At 47.3% G+C, this 15369-nt stretch overlaps 1 protein-coding gene across 1 annotated transcript in view; it reads left to right on the forward strand.

Annotated features, from left to right (window-relative positions):
• Window positions 1–9886, forward strand: part of Myo7a (myosin VIIA) — a 74971-nt gene extending 65085 nt beyond the window's left edge. Inside the window, exons 41-49 of the mRNA XM_047518876.1 lie at window positions 328–433; window positions 1509–1622; window positions 2747–2834; window positions 2990–3096; window positions 5291–5476; window positions 5895–6011; window positions 7219–7302; window positions 8398–8517; window positions 9119–9886. Of these exons, the coding sequence (XP_047374832.1) occupies window positions 328–433; window positions 1509–1622; window positions 2747–2834; window positions 2990–3096; window positions 5291–5476; window positions 5895–6011; window positions 7219–7302; window positions 8398–8517; window positions 9119–9208 (1012 nt within the window). The 3' untranslated portion in view covers window positions 9209–9886. The remainder of the gene's footprint in view (window positions 1–327; window positions 434–1508; window positions 1623–2746; window positions 2835–2989; window positions 3097–5290; window positions 5477–5894; window positions 6012–7218; window positions 7303–8397; window positions 8518–9118) is intronic.
• The last annotated feature ends 5483 nt before the right edge of the window (window positions 9887–15369 follow it).

The raw sequence follows: 15369 nt of genomic DNA on the forward strand, positions 1-15369 counted from the left end.
CATTCTGGACAATTTGGGAGTCTTGTGGCTCAGGGGTGCTTGGCGCATCCCTTCAAGTGCACTGGGCACACATGCACACCTGGGCCACCCTCAAGACCCTACAAAGTCCGCTGGCACCCTTCACTTTGTTCACTCCCTCTAAAGCCCTGTGCCACCTGGGCACTGTTATCACATTTCCCAGACAAGGAACCCAAGAATCTAAGAAGTTAAGGCTGGTCCTGCTATAGGAAGTGAGGCGGGTCAGACCTGGGCTTGTCTTCAAAGTTTCCTCTGTTCCCTGGTTCCCATGGTACCTAAGGACCTAACCCTTCCCTGCCCCATTTTCAGAAATGGGTCCCGGAAATACCCTCCGCACCTGGTGGAGGTGGAGGCCATCCAGCACAAGACCACCCAGATTTTCCACAAAGTCTACTTCCCTGATGACACTGATGAGGTGAGGGCTCCTGCCTCTGGGTCTGATCCCCTGAGAGGGTGGGGTTCCCTCGGCTGACACAAGGTGGCCCTGACCCCTCACCTGCCACCCCAACATCAGCCACCTGATCCTCCTGCACCTTGGTGGAGTCAAGGCTCAGTTCAAATGTCACAGACTCCCTGGGTAAAAGTCCCCTGGTTCCTAGCAGTTCCTTGGAGAAGGCTTCCCCCTAGTTCCCTGTCCCTCCTTCTGAGGAGAAGCTGCCTTGGAGAAAACTCTCTCCTGCTGAGCTGGACCCTAGCAGGCCACTTCCCTGGTCCCAGTTTTGTTCCTGGGCATAAGACCAGGCTGGCCCCAGCTCTAGGACTCCCCTATTGCCCTGAGCCCACTTTCCTGCAGGCAGAACCCCAAGCTCCTTCTTGCCCCCTCACATGTGGTTGGGGTCCCCTCCACCTCAGTCCTGTCTTCCAAAGGACCTGTTGTTACATCCATAGTCAGGCTGCCTCAAGATCCCTCTCCCTGCTCTGTCTCAGAAAAGGTCTCATTCAGATGAACTTGAGTGCAATGTCTAAATTTTTAAGTTTGAAGAGAAGTTTTAAAACTTGTCTGAAATTAGAGACTAGAGACTCAGAAACGCCATAAGAGGGTTCTAGGGGCAAGGACTGAAAAGACTCCTAAAATCCTTTCCTGTCTGTCTCCTCTAGTGGAAGCCATCCCCAAACCCCTCTCCTGCCTCCATCTGAACTTTGCCAGACTCTCTACTCCACTCACCCCTCCTGGCTGCCTTCTCTCTTCCTTGGTTCTCTCCTGTCCATCACCCTGTTCTTGAGGTCTTGGCTCTGTTGTCCCTCATGCTTATGCAGCCAGGCCTGGGCTAGGGAGGCCACAGAAAGTCCAAGTCCTGCTCAGAGTGTCAGGGACCCAAAAAGGAGTTGCTTTTTCCATTGCTTAAATGCCATGTCCAGCTCTGGACCCCCAGGGACGCCCTGAAGAGGGCGGGGCTTGGTCTAGAGGGGCAGCCAGAGAGGCACGAGGGAGGCCAGGCCCTGAGGAAGGGCCCTGCTCTGCAGGGGCTCAGTGAGCACTCCTCTCTCAGGCCTTTGAGGTGGAGTCTAGCACCAAGGCCAAGGACTTCTGCCAGAACATCGCTACCCGGCTGCTCCTCAAGTCCTCCGAGGGATTCAGCCTCTTTGTCAAGATCGCAGACAAGGTGGGTCTTTGGCTCTCTTCTTGCCACTGGCCTGCCCAAATGTTGTGAGATTTTCTGGGCCACAGGAACTTATGGCGAGGAGGTGTCTGATTCTGCCCACTCCTTCTTACATCCCTGCAGCCTCCCTTTACAAAGACCAGCTGCCCCAGTGCCCCTCAGAGTCATTGCACGTGGCCTCAGACCCTTTGGGGAGCCATCTGCCCAGGAATTCTATATTCTGGACACGCCAGGTGCCTCCCATGTACTTTGAGGATTTGCTCTGAGTGGTCCTTCAGCTGCCGTGAAAAGGCCCATTAACCACTGAGCTAACACTCGAAGGGCAGTATGATTATCCCCATTTAACCCATGACGTCTCCAATTTTCAATTCTGCAAACATTTCAACAAAATTGACACATGCTCATTAAATCATAATCTAGAACGTACACATAATTATAATTAATATAAATCAACTTTAAGTAGTATAATTTTATAATATAATTACATATTAAAATTTTTACAGGTGTTCCTCATTTGGGATGATGGGATAAAATAAGTTAATAGATCACAGAACTAGAGTTCAGAGAGGTTAAGTAACTTATCCAAGGTCACATATCAGGAACTCAGATCCAGTGCAAAGCTCACATCCCTCCAACTCTGTCCTTGGAGGTCTTCCAGATCCAGCTGTAAAGCCTCTTCCATGGGAAGACTTCCTGACCATCTCAGGCAGAGTTGGGGGCCTCTCCTGTTGATCACTGATGGATCTATGTATATCCACATTTATTTTCTCACCTCATGACTGTCCGTGTGCCAGACACTGAGGACCCAGAGATGACCCTCATGAGGTCCTGCACCCAGGGAGCTCAGAGCCTGTGGGAGAAGCTGGAAGATCCAAGGCAGGGGGACTGGGCCTCACTTGTGGCCATTTTCCCCTGGGCCTAGGGCAGCCTTCGGTCCTAGGCACTGAATGGAATGAGTGTCACTTGGCAGGAAGAGGGCTGTGTTCTTAAGATGCTTAACGGACAGTCAGGGCAGGGGAGGGCTGATGCAGGGAGTGGAATTTTTCTGGATAAGGGGCCTTAGGAAAGTGAGAAAAGGCAGTATTGCTTTAACTAAAATGAATGGACTACAATGGCCACGTCCCTAGGTCATCAGCGTCCCGGAGAATGACTTCTTCTTTGACTTTGTTCGCCACCTGACCGACTGGATAAAGAAAGCACGGCCCATCAAGGATGGTAATGAGGCTGGGTCCTGGGATCATCTGAGTCCTGGAGAGGGCAGGTGCTGCTCAGGACTGTGGCATGAGGCCCGCTGGGTGGGGCCTGAGCAAGGGCCAGGGCTGGTACCTTCAGTGCTGGGACTCAGGGCGACCGGCTGCCCTGTGCTGCAGGAATCGTGCCCTCGCTCACCTACCAGGTGTTCTTCATGAAGAAGCTGTGGACCACCACAGTGCCAGGCAAGGACCCCATGGCCGATTCCATCTTCCACTACTACCAGGTGAGCTGGCCAGGGCCTCTGCTCCTGCTGCTACGGTGCTACCAGTCTGGCTGTACTTTGTGAAGCAGAGCCCTGCTGTCCTTGCCAGGTGCGGGGCCTGGAGCAGCTGGCCTTGAAGGGACTCCTGGGACCCCTGGGCCCAGGGCGTGGCCTGTCTTCATATCCTTCTCTCTCCTGATCTTTTAGCCTTCTTGGCTCGGTCACTCTTCCTCTGAGCTCCCAGTCCCTGCTTGTTCAGGCCCCTCCTTCAGTGCCTGGCTGCCCTCTGAATTCAAGATTCTGCTGCTACAGCTGAGCACATGCAATCCTCTGTGCAAGTCTGCAGACGTTTTCTGGCACAGGCATGCAGGAAGTCAGGAGGAGAGCTTGCGTGTTGAGCTCTGTTATCCTCTGGCACCTTTCACCCCTGTCTTTCCAGTTAACCCCAGGAGACGTGTTGTTTCTATTTTATAGAGAAAGAAAGAGACTCAGAGAGGCCAAGTGAGGTAGTTAAGGTTACACGCAGGATAGAACTGGGGCTTGATTCCAGGTCTCCGTGACTGCAGTTCAGTGCTCTCTTCTGGGCTGCAGTCTGCTTACCCTTCTGTGGAAGAGACAAACCGGGATGCTAGAAGGTGAGGTGGGGGTCACCATGGTGGAGAGCACACTGCCTGGGGTTCAGGGCCGCCCTCATTCACACCTGGCCTCTGCCTCTCCCACCCGCCAGTTCCACCAACATGTGAACCTGAGAGTCAGCCTCCACGTCTCCCACTGCCTGTCTCCCACATTCTGAATCAACTGCCTAAGGATTTTACCTCCTGAGTATCTCTAATGCCTTCTAGGCCTTCCCAGCACCACCCTGCTAACCTGGGTCCATCACCACCCCCCTTCCTTTGGATGGTGGCAACCCCTCTCCCTCATCTCCCCCATTAGTCCTCTTCAGGGGCTTCCTGTTGCTCTTGAGGTACAACCTCAAATCCTGACCATGGCCCTGCATGGTGGTGCCTCCTCTGGTACTTGGCTCCCCTTGGCTCAGTTCATGGCAGCTACAGTTTTTCAGATTCTCAGGTGTACCAGGGCCTTTGTAACATCATCTTCTCTGGGATACTCTTCCCTCAACCCCTCCCCTTACCAACTGAGCTTTCAGATGTCTTTGCTTGAAGAATTCCCTGTCCCCAAGGTGGGATCATGTCACCTTTTTATATGTTCTCCTAGCACTGTGGACAGTACCTTCAAAGATTGTAATTATACGTCAGTTGGTGTGATTATTAAGGTCTGTTCTTGCCTTGAGATCACAAGTTCCACCAGAGTAGGGAGGGTGTGTTGTTGCTTAAAGGACCTGACTCGCAGCAGATGCTTACCAAGTGCTTGTGGGTTGGTGGGTGGCTGCAGAGGTGAGTCAGGGACTCGGTGAATGGATGGGTGAAAGGATGAGTGCTGAATGAATCTACGGGTGGATATTGGTAGGTGGATGGATGGACAGATGGAGAAATGGATAGGATGGTGGCTGTGTAGATAGGTAGACCCATAAATGGGTGAGTGGTGGATGGGTGAGCAGATGTTAGGAGGGTGGGTGGGTGGGTGGGAGGGGAAGTGGACAGATGGTGATCAAAGCATCTTTGATCTGCAGAGCATTTCCACTGCCCTTCCCACAGTAGAGAAGACAGTCCTATGGCTCCAGGTGTGGTGGGCAGTGCTGGCCCTTCAGGGGCTGCACCTCAGCGTTTGGTCCACTCTCCCTCCTCAGATGCTCTGGTTCTGGTTCTGGAAGTTCAAGTGGTAGGGCTGGTGCTGCTGCAGAAACCAATCAGGCCCAAGGGAATACAATAGGGAGAGGCCAGATCCACTGGCTCTTCTAAGGGAGGACAGGCCCAGAGAGGAGTCTAGGGGACTGTGGGAGTCTAGGTTCGCCAACTGGTCACCCTCAACTTCACTTTTGAAACAGGTCGGCTTACCTCATAGTACTGTTGGGGGGGAAATGGGGCAGTGTTTTGACATGACTGTGCTTCCAAACTCTCAGTACTGAATCTGCAGGCACACTTGCTATTTCCCTGTCCTATGACATCTCCCCTAGGGAAGCGGGATCAGCGGAGGCTGGAGAAATAGTGGGTCCAAATATGGGGTTAAGGCAGGAGGCCCCCTTCTTGGGAGGGTGGGGAAGGAGCCCACTTCCTCCAGATCCCTCCATGCCTGTGACCTGCTCTGTCTCTGGCAGGAGCTACCCAAGTATCTCCGAGGCTACCACAAGTGTACACGGGAGGAGGTGCTGCAGTTGGGGGCCCTGATCTACAGGGTCAAGTTCGAGGAGGACAAGTCCTACTTCCCTAGTATCCCAAAGCTGCTGAGGGAGCTGGTGCCCCAGGACCTCATCCGGCAGATCTCACCTGATGACTGGAAGCGGGTGAGCATGGAGCTGGCAGGGAGAATGGGAGAGCCCTGAAGTGGTCTCCGGGTACTCCAGGGGGCAAGTTAGCAGGTGCTGGCCCACACCCTCGGGGAGTGCCTCTCATGGCTCCTGTATGTGATAAGGCACCCTCCAGTCTGCCTCTTCTCTCGTCTTCCATGGAAAGGATACAGTGGCCCCATGGTAGTAACTTGCCCTGTACCGGTGACCAGGGTGACCTGATTTTATTTGATACCCTCTGGCCTGCCTGCCTTGGGGAGAGGAGGGAGATCAAAAGTCCATGAGCTGGGATAATGGGGAAACCCCAGGGGCTCCCAGCACTGCCTGTCCCACTTGTGGTCCTGACAGTGCTGATGGCAGGAGTGGGCAGGGGCGGGTCTGTGAGCCGCCTGCTCTGACCCCGCTCTCCCTGCAGTCCATCGTCGCCTACTTCAACAAACACGCAGGGAAATCCAAGGAAGAGGCCAAGCTGGCCTTCCTGAGGCTCATCTTCAAGTGGCCCACCTTCGGCTCTGCCTTCTTTGAGGTGAAGGTATGCCACAGGGTGTTCCTTGCAGAGGAAGAGGGTGAAGAAGGGGACAAGACTCTTCCCCAGGCCTGAGGGAAGTGGTGATGGTTTTGGACACGACCCTGGGGGGGAAAGGAGGGATGTACCCTCAGCCTTGAGCCAGCTAGATGCCTTGGCTAGTGTTCAACCCTGAGGACAGAGGGACCAGCGCAGCCTGGAAGGGAAGGCAGGCCAGAGTAATGGAGGGTGTCCTATGCTGTGCTTGTGTGGAATGCTTGCCTCGGTGGCAGAGCTGTGGAAGCCCTACCCAGATAGAGAGGAGGCCTGGGAGGCTTCCTGGAGGAGGCTCCCAACCTTTCTAGGGAGGCCTTGGGGAGAGTGCTTCTAGCAAGCAGCCCACCTGGGCAAAGGTCTAGAAGTTCAGGACTGGGCAGGAAATGTAAGGGGCCACGTGTAGCTGGGTGTAGGCGAGCAGACTGCAGTGAGGGGCAAGGTGGCGGGTTTCCTCCTGCAGGGGAACAGGGATGCCAGTGCCAGGTGGCCCTCTGGTCACAGGGTGGAGGAGGGAGCTGAGGGTCATCAGCAGAAGCAGGAGGATGGTGAAAAGGCTGGTGAGAGAAAGTGTGGGGATGACCCTGCCACACACCTAGGATGGAGGCTCTGGAGAAGCTTGGCTGCGCAAGGAGCAGAGGGGCAGGTGGGAGCTGGAGGCAGGCAGAAGGTTCAAGGAGGGCTTTTTAAAGATGGGAGACCTTGCTGGGTGCATTGGCACCCTATCATCCTAGTGACTGAGGAGGCTGGGGCAGGAGGATTACAAGTTTGAGACCAGCCTGGACAATTTAGCAAGACCCTGTCTAAAAATAAAATAAGAAGGGCTGGGAATATAGATCACGGGTCAAGTGCGCCTGGGTTCAATCCCAGCATTAAAAAAAAAGGATCCTTTTGGGCTGAGAGAAGGAGAGGAGGACATAACAAAGACTCCTAGAGAGCTAAGGGAGAAGGGATGAAATCCCTGCTGGGGACACTTGAAGGGATGTTGGGGGCACAACTGGGGGCCTGGCAGCAGGAGAAATCACAAGGTCTTGGCAGGGCCATCAGCACCTCTGTACCCCTGCCACTAAGAAGCAGACCAGGTTGACTTTATTCCAGCTGGGGACAGCTCCTTTCCTATCTCCAAATGCTTTTCCTGTTCCGGATCTCCATATGATGGTTTCCCATCTTTCTTTTCTAGCAAACTACAGAGCCAAACTTCCCTGAGATCCTCTTAATTGCTATCAACAAGTATGGGGTCAGCCTCATTGATCCCAGAACCAAGGTGAGCAGGGCAGGAGCGAGCAAGCAGGTGGGGGGCAGGGAGCTGCTTTGCCTGCACCATTAACCAAAGTCCCAGACACGAGCCTCTGCCCAACTCACCGGCACCACTCACCACGCGTCTTGAAAGGTTGGTTGTCTATGATTGCCTTCTACACCTTACTCCTCATTTACTCCACCAAAATTGCTCTCCTAGAGTCCTGGAGTTACTAACAGGTTTTTTGTTTGTTTGTTTGTTTGTTTGTGTGGTATTGGGGATTGAACCCAGGGCCTTGTGCAAACTGGGGCAAGCACTCTACCACCAAGTTACATCCTCAGGTCTTTTGATTTTGAGACAGGGTCTTCCTAAGTTGCTCAGGTTGACCTTGAACTTGCAATTTTCCTGCCTCAGCCTCACAAATCACTGGTATTTCAAAATTCTTGCTACTAAATCCCATTAACTCCTTTTAGTACCTTGCCTCTCAGCATCATTGGATGCTACAAAATGCTCCTTCTTCCAAAATGTTCTCTGCCCATATTGGTCAGGATGATAACCTGTGTTGGGGTAAATGCGTGTATATGGGTCAGAATGGTCCTGCCCCAGGGCCAGGAAGCACAGTCCTACCATGTCCCCAGAAAGGGACACCGAGAGAGTTGGTGAAGAACACTAACGACCATTATCTTCCTTGGCTTCATGTACCACACATTTCCAGTTCTCCTTTCTCTTGGTCCGTTTTTCTCAGATACTTTTGTGGGTTTCCCTACTCAGCCCATGGATACAGTGTTTCCCCAAACTCCATCCTGTTTTCTTCTTGGTTCCTTCCTCACACTCTCCCTGGCCATCTCAACCAGGCCCACAGTGTCAGTTCCCTCAAATTGCCCATTTCTCATTTTGGCTCCAGGTGTCCAACAACTTCCCAGATTTCCCTGGGTGTCTAGCCAGTTGGTCCAAACCAAGGCATGGGGGCCAAGCACCTGCTTCTCACAGCAGCTTCATGCAAAGCTGGCCCTCTTTGAGGGCCTGAGGCCTTCTGTGAAAGGGTGTCTATGGACTGGACCCAGGGACAGCGAAGCCAGTGAAGTCCATGCTCTGCAGCTTTACGCCCTTCTACTCCCCCAGGACATCTTGACTACTCACCCCTTCACCAAGATCTCCAACTGGAGCAGTGGCAACACCTACTTCCACATCACCATTGGGAACCTGGTGCGCGGGAGCAAACTGCTCTGTGAGACGTCACTGGTGAGAACTCTTCCTTGACAGCCTGGCGTGCATCCCTGTCTCTCTTGCAGCTTCAGCCAACCTCCCAAACCCTACAACAGGAGTGTGTGGGGTGGCCTGGGGTCAGGGTCAAGCATCAGGTTGGGGTTGTCAGGTCAGTTTGAGGCTAGCTTAAGCCTGGGCAGGGCTCTTAATCTGGGGCTGAGGAATAGATCCCTCATTCAACAACTACTTTTTCGGCATCTGGGGATTGAGCCTGTAGTTGTAGCTTGTTAACTCTGAGTTCAACAGTAGAACCGTTAGCTCTGAGGCCTCTGGACTACACTCAGACTTTCAAGGGATAGCTCCACTGGCAGCCTTTAAAGTCACCCCTGGAGGTGGATCCAGGATGTGAAGGACCATAGGCTAGGTGCTTAACGTGGGATCATACAGCTTAGTCATCTGGCTGGGTGAACCCAAACCCTCAGCTGTGTAGATGGGGAGACTGAATGCTGAGTGGGACAGGATTTGCCTTGGTCCTGGGTTCTGTCCACTTCAGAGTGTCCTAGGAGCTATGTCTAGGTCTAAGTGGCTGGCCTTGTTCCACTTTGTGTTCTGCTTATTTCTCACCCCCTGCTTCCAGGGCTACAAGATGGATGACCTCCTCACCTCCTACATTAGCCAGATGCTCACAGCCATGAGCAAGCAGCGGGGCTCCAGAAGTGGCAAGTAAACAGTGCAAGGAGGCTGGCTCTGTGCCTGCCCTCCAGGGAGCAGCTGGCTCAGGCCCATCAATTACCCCTGCGGCCGGGGAGGACCTTTGCCATCCAGGCATGGAGGCTGGGCCAGCCACCTACTGCAGACCACACCAACTGGGGCTCTGACCTATCTCCCAGTGAGGTCAACCTCCCTCCACCTGCCCACGGCGCCTATGTTGGCTCTCATCCTAGCTTGCTGTGGTCTACCCAGTGTAAGAGCCTGTGCTCCTTCAATGCCTCTCCTCAGACTGATATATCACGTGGCCACCTTTGACTTTCTGTGTACTGTGGGGGCACAGGAATTGAGTTCTCCATACTGGGAATAACCAAACCAAGGCATTGAATAGGATACTCTGAAACTCAAGGGACTGGGTCACTTCCCCTAAGTTCAGCATCCTTGGCTGGGGTGAGCAACACAGACAATTTTTGTATATTGCAGTGTGAGTGCTGAGTCCTTTTAAAGTCTTCCTGATCATCTCAGGGCATAAAGCACATTTTGTCCTCTGGTCCTATAGTGTCTTTGCTCAGGGAGGGATGGGACCCCAGCAAAAGTGCCCTGTATAGCTGCTTCCTTGGTCTGTGGCTGCCTGGCCAAGCTGCTCTGGGCTTGGGGGTTGAAATGCTTGAGTCCAAGGTATGCATGAAAGTGTCTTAAAGGGGCCAGATGGCACAAGGGAGGGTTGGGGGGAAAGTGCTGGACATCAGTCTGAGATGTGGGGACTTCAGTGTGTATGGGCTGGGGGTTTAGAACAGAACCAGCATCTGGGTCTTAACTAGGACCAGGGAAGTCAGAATGGTCCTTGAACCCTGCCAGAAAGTTCTCTTTGGCTCATCAAGCCATGTTCAAGAACACTAAGAATAATGTTGTCATGGGTTAAATCCTTCTTTCCAGTGGATGTTTGCAAAATGTTGCTTTGCAGCTGGGATGAGATAACCAATTCTGGGCATGACTGGGGTAGGTCGGGAGGTAGAGGCTTCAGGCAGAGATGATTCTGGGATGGGGCATCTCCTGGACTATGGCTGGGAAGAGTGCCTAGAGACATCAGTGTGTGAGGAGTGTTTGTGATTTGCCCTTAAGGTCTCTGATACTTCAGTAGAGCTAGGTCCTGCTTACCCTCACACATTGAAGTGTCTGGGTCATCCACAACTATGTGCCCAACCACTCTCCAGAAGTGCTATTTCCTGATCTCCCCAGCTATCTGACATTACCCCTGGGAGACAGTGATGATTTTACATCCCTCTTAGGGGACTCTGGTGGTTTGCAGCTCTTTTTGGCAAGCCCTGGCAAAATAATATCCTCCTTGAGGGGTACTTGTGGTTCAGTATTCCCTTTGGTGGACATGGTAGTTTGACATTGGCATCATTTTTGGAGGGCATGGAAGGCTTGATGTTCTTTTTGGTAAACCCTGGTAAAATAATATTCTCTTTGGAGAGATTCTGGTAGTTTGAGGGCCTCCTCTTTGAGGACTGCTGTGAAATGGAGGGAGTTTAGATATCTGACGTTTTTTGATTCAGGCTGCTTAGAAGGTGGCAAAAGTTCATGAGTTTTCCATGACTGTTTTTCTATTGTAGAAACTGTTTTCTGAATGTCTGTGGAGGATAGAAAAGACAGATTCCTCAAGAGTGTCACTTCCTGAGTTGGTTTTTTTTTTTTTTTTTGCTATTTGTGAACTCGCTAAATGTTAAAATGGCCTCCACCCCAGCCCCAGATTGTTCTCTACTCTTCCACCCCGAAGCTTTTATGTAAGCTTATAGAGGGTTCTCCAGTTTTGTGTGGGGCAAAAAAGTTTGTGTGAGTCTAAAGTTTACCAAGGAAACTCTTAGAAGAGAGGGACTAACACTAGCTTCAAGGTTATGCATTTTATAAAATAAGATGATTTGCTTCCAATATGGAATAATTAAGTTGGAAATTGATAACAAAGATGTCTGGGGAAGTTGGGGCTGAGGGTATAGCTTAGTGGTAAGATTATGGATATATTTAGCATGTGTGAGTCTATGGGTTTCAATCCTAATGCCTTCAATTTCCCAAGAAAGATATCTGGAAAATCCCCTAATATTTGGAAACTCACATACTTTAAAAAAAAAAATTTTGAGTGACAGTAACTACATACTTATGGGGTTCAGTGTGACATTTCAGTATGTCACATTGCATAATGAGGAGATCAATTGACATATCTATCACCTCAAACATTTATCATTTCTTTTGGCTGAGAATGTTCAAATTCCTATCTACTAGATATTTGGAAATATTCAATTGATTGTCAACCACGTTTATCCTACTGTGCTATGGAACATTCGAAGTTATTCCTCCTATCCAACTGTACCTGTATACTGGTTAACCATTCTCTTTCCATCCCTCCTTCCCCTACATTCTTCCCAGGCTCTGTAACCACTATTGTATTCTCTACTTTTATGAGATTAACTTTTTAGCTTAAACATATAAGTGAGAACCTATGGTATTTGTCTTTCTTTGCTGAACTTATTTCATTTAACATCAGTTCCATCCATGTTGCTGCACAGAATTTGTTCTTGTCGATGGAATTTCATTCTTTATGGCTGAATGATATTCCACTGTATATGTACACCATATTTTCTTTATCCATTCATCCACTGATGGACACCTAGGTTGATTCCCTATCTTGGTTTTTGTGAATAATGCTACCATAAACATGATTGCAGATGCCTCTTTATTGTTAATACCTACTTCCATGATATATGGATCACACGGTAGTTGTAATTTTTTGAGGCATCTCCATATTGTTTTCCATAATGGCTATACTAATTTGCATTCCCACCAACGGTGTATGAGAATTTCCCTTTGCATCGTCACCAGCAAATAATTTGTTATTTTTTATCTTTTTGAAAATAGCCATTCTAACTGGAGTGATATATCTCATTATGGTTTTGATTTGCTTTTCTCTGATGATTGGTGATACTGAACACTAAAAAAAAAATTATATATACATATATGTTGTTGGTCATTGTATATTCTCTTTTGAGAAATGTTTATCCAGGTAATTCACCCATTTTTAAATTAAAATTTTTGCATTTTACTGTCGAGTTGTTTGAGTTCCTAATATATCCTGGAATTTAATCAATTAACAGATGAACAATTTGCAAATATTTTTCTCTCATTCTTCAGGTTGTTTCTTCATTTTGTTGAGTTTCCTTTGCTATATAGAAGCTTTTTAGTTTGATATAGTTGCATTTGTTAATTTTTGGTTTTGGTGCCTGTGCTTTTGTGGTCATATCCAAAAAAACTCTTTGCTGAGACCAATGTCCTGAAGCATTTCCCTTATGGTTTCTTCTAGTGGTTTCAGTCTTGCTTTGGTCTATTTTGTGTTGGTTTTTGTATATGGTGAGTGATACAGGGATATAGTTTCTTTCTTCTGCTAATGGATCTACAGTTTTCACAGCATCATTTGTTGAAGAGACTTCCTTCAATGTATATTCTTTCTGCTTTTGTGAAAAATCAGTTGGCTATAAATATGTGGATTTATTTCTGGATTCTCCCTTCTGTTCCACTGGTCTATGTGATTGCTTTTATGAAAGCATCATGTGGTTTTTGTTACTGTCATTTGTAGTATGTTTTAAAGTCAAGTATTATGATTCCTCCAGCCTATTATTTTTGCTTGGGATTGCACTGACTATTTGGGGTATTTTGTGGTTCCACACAAATTTTAGGAGTGTTTTTCTTTTCTTTGAAGAATGTCATGAGTAATTTGATAGTATTTGCATTGAATCTGTAAACTGATTGGGTTGTATGGACATTTTAACAATATTAATTCTTTAAATCCATGAACATGGGATATCTTTCCATTTCTTTGTGTCCTCTTAACTTTCTTTCAGAGTTCTGTAATTTTCATTGTAGAGGTAATTTATTTCCTTGATTAAATTTATTCCTAGGTGAGTTTCCTCCCACTTTGGTAGCTATTGTGAATGGGGCTGATATCTTGATCTTTTTCTCAGCAATTTTTTTATTGGGTATAAAAAAAAGCTACTGATTTTTCAGTTGGTTTTGTGTCCTGCAACCTTACTGAATTTGTTTATCAGTTTTGGAGGAGTTTGTAGGTTTCTCTGTATATAGAATCATGTCATCAGCAAACATCCCCTTATTTCCTTCTCTTAACTTATTACTCTAGCTAAGACTTTCAGTGCTATACTGAACAAGAGCATAGAAGTGGATATCCTTGTCTTGTTCCTGATCTTAGAGAAAACTCTTATTTTCCACATTCAGGATGATGTAGGCTATGAGGTTGCACGACACAAAAAACGTAATCTTTTTTATGTGCTATCAGATTCAATTTTTTTGAGAATTTTGGATTTATGTTTACCAGAGATATTGGTCTGTAGTTTCCTTCCTTCCCTTTTCTTCTCTAAAATAAATAAACACATATATATGCTTATTTATTATTCACAAATAATAAATAAATTTATTTATATATATTTCACTTTCCTTTCCAGTACAGAAAGGACCAAGGAGTAGGAGATGGGGAGGGAGGAGGGATGTACTGGGGAGTGATATCGGCCAAATTACATTGTTATATTGTGTGCATGTACAAATATGTAGCAATGATAAATCCCATCATTATGTACAACTATAATGCATTGATAAAAAATATGGGGAAAAAGAACAAATGGAATCCCTTCCCTCTTAGAGCTTATAGCCTCGGGTGTTTGGTGAGGGCTCTCTGTTTTAAAAATGGCACTTCTTGCTGCATCCTCTGAAGAGGAAGAATGCTGTGTCTTCACATGGTGGAAGAGACAGAAGGGCAAAAAGGGACAAAGATATTCCATTTTTTTTGTTTGTTTTTGGAAGCATTTTTATTTTAGCAGTATGAAGGAGGAGTTAAAGGAGAATTGACAACATGGACAGTAAAATTATTATTATAGGTTATATATACATAAAAGAATAGTTGTGTCCTCCATTAGAGCTACTTGGCCAATTTATCTGAAATTGTAATTTTCCTTTTCCCAATTTTCCTATCTTTTCTTCTTTGTCCCTCCTTCATATTTCCTTCCCTCCTTCACTCAGTCCTCTCCTTTCTTGTTTCCGTAGCCCTTGCCAGTTAACTAATATGCTATATACTTTACTTGATATATATTGTGTAGCTCTACCCCTAGGCTATAAGCTTTGGTTCATTTCCTCTACTGATCTCCCTTTGATATTCATGAGTTCCACCACCATCTTTCTTTTCCTTGTTCCTCTCTAGCTTCTGCATATGAGAGAAAACATACCTCCCTTGACCTGAGTTTGACATTTCTCTTAACATAATGGTCTCTAGTTCCATCCATTTTCTTGCAAATGCCACAATTTAATTTTTCTTTATGGATGCATAAAACTTCTTTGTGTACATTTTCTTCATCCATTCATTCACTAATGGACACCAAGACTGGTTCTATAGTTTGGCTATTGTGAATTGTGCTGCTATAAACATGGGTATGCATGTATCACTGTAGTATGATGACTTTAATGCTTCAGGTTAAATACCGAGGGGTGGTATAGCTGGGTCATGTAGTTGTTCCATGTCTAGTCTTTTAAGGAACCTCCATACTGGTTCCATAGTGGTCATACTAATTTATAATTCTACCAAGAGTGTATAAGTCTTCCTTTTTCTCCACCTTCTCTCCAGCATTTGTTATTATTTGTATTCTGCTGACTGCAATTATGACTGGTGTGAGATGAAAACTTAGTGTAGTTTTGATTTGCATTTCCCTAATTGCTAATGATGTAGAACATTTTTTCATATATTTGTTGGCCATTTTTATTTCTTCTTTTTAGAAGTGTCTGGTTCTTTTGCCCATTTATTAATTGGGTTATTGGATTTTTTTGGTCTACAGTGTTTTGAGTTCTTTGTATATTCTAGATATTAATGCTGTCAGAAGATTAGCTAGCAAAAATTTTCTCCAATTCTGTGGGATCTCTCTTCATAATTGTTTCCTTTGCTGTGCAGAAGCTTTTAAATTTGATGCCATCCCATTTATTAATTCTTGGCATTATTTCCTGAGCTTTAGGTGTCCTGAGAAAGTCATTGCCTGATTTTATATGCTGGAGTGTTGACTCTGTATGTTCTTCTAGGAGTTACAGTTTCTGGTCTAATTCTTAGATCTTTGATCCATTTTGAGTTAATTTTTG

Source organism: Sciurus carolinensis, chromosome 11 (genome assembly GCF_902686445.1).
Source record: "Sciurus carolinensis chromosome 11, mSciCar1.2, whole genome shotgun sequence".
Lineage (NCBI taxonomy): Eukaryota > Metazoa > Chordata > Mammalia > Rodentia > Sciuridae > Sciurus > Sciurus carolinensis.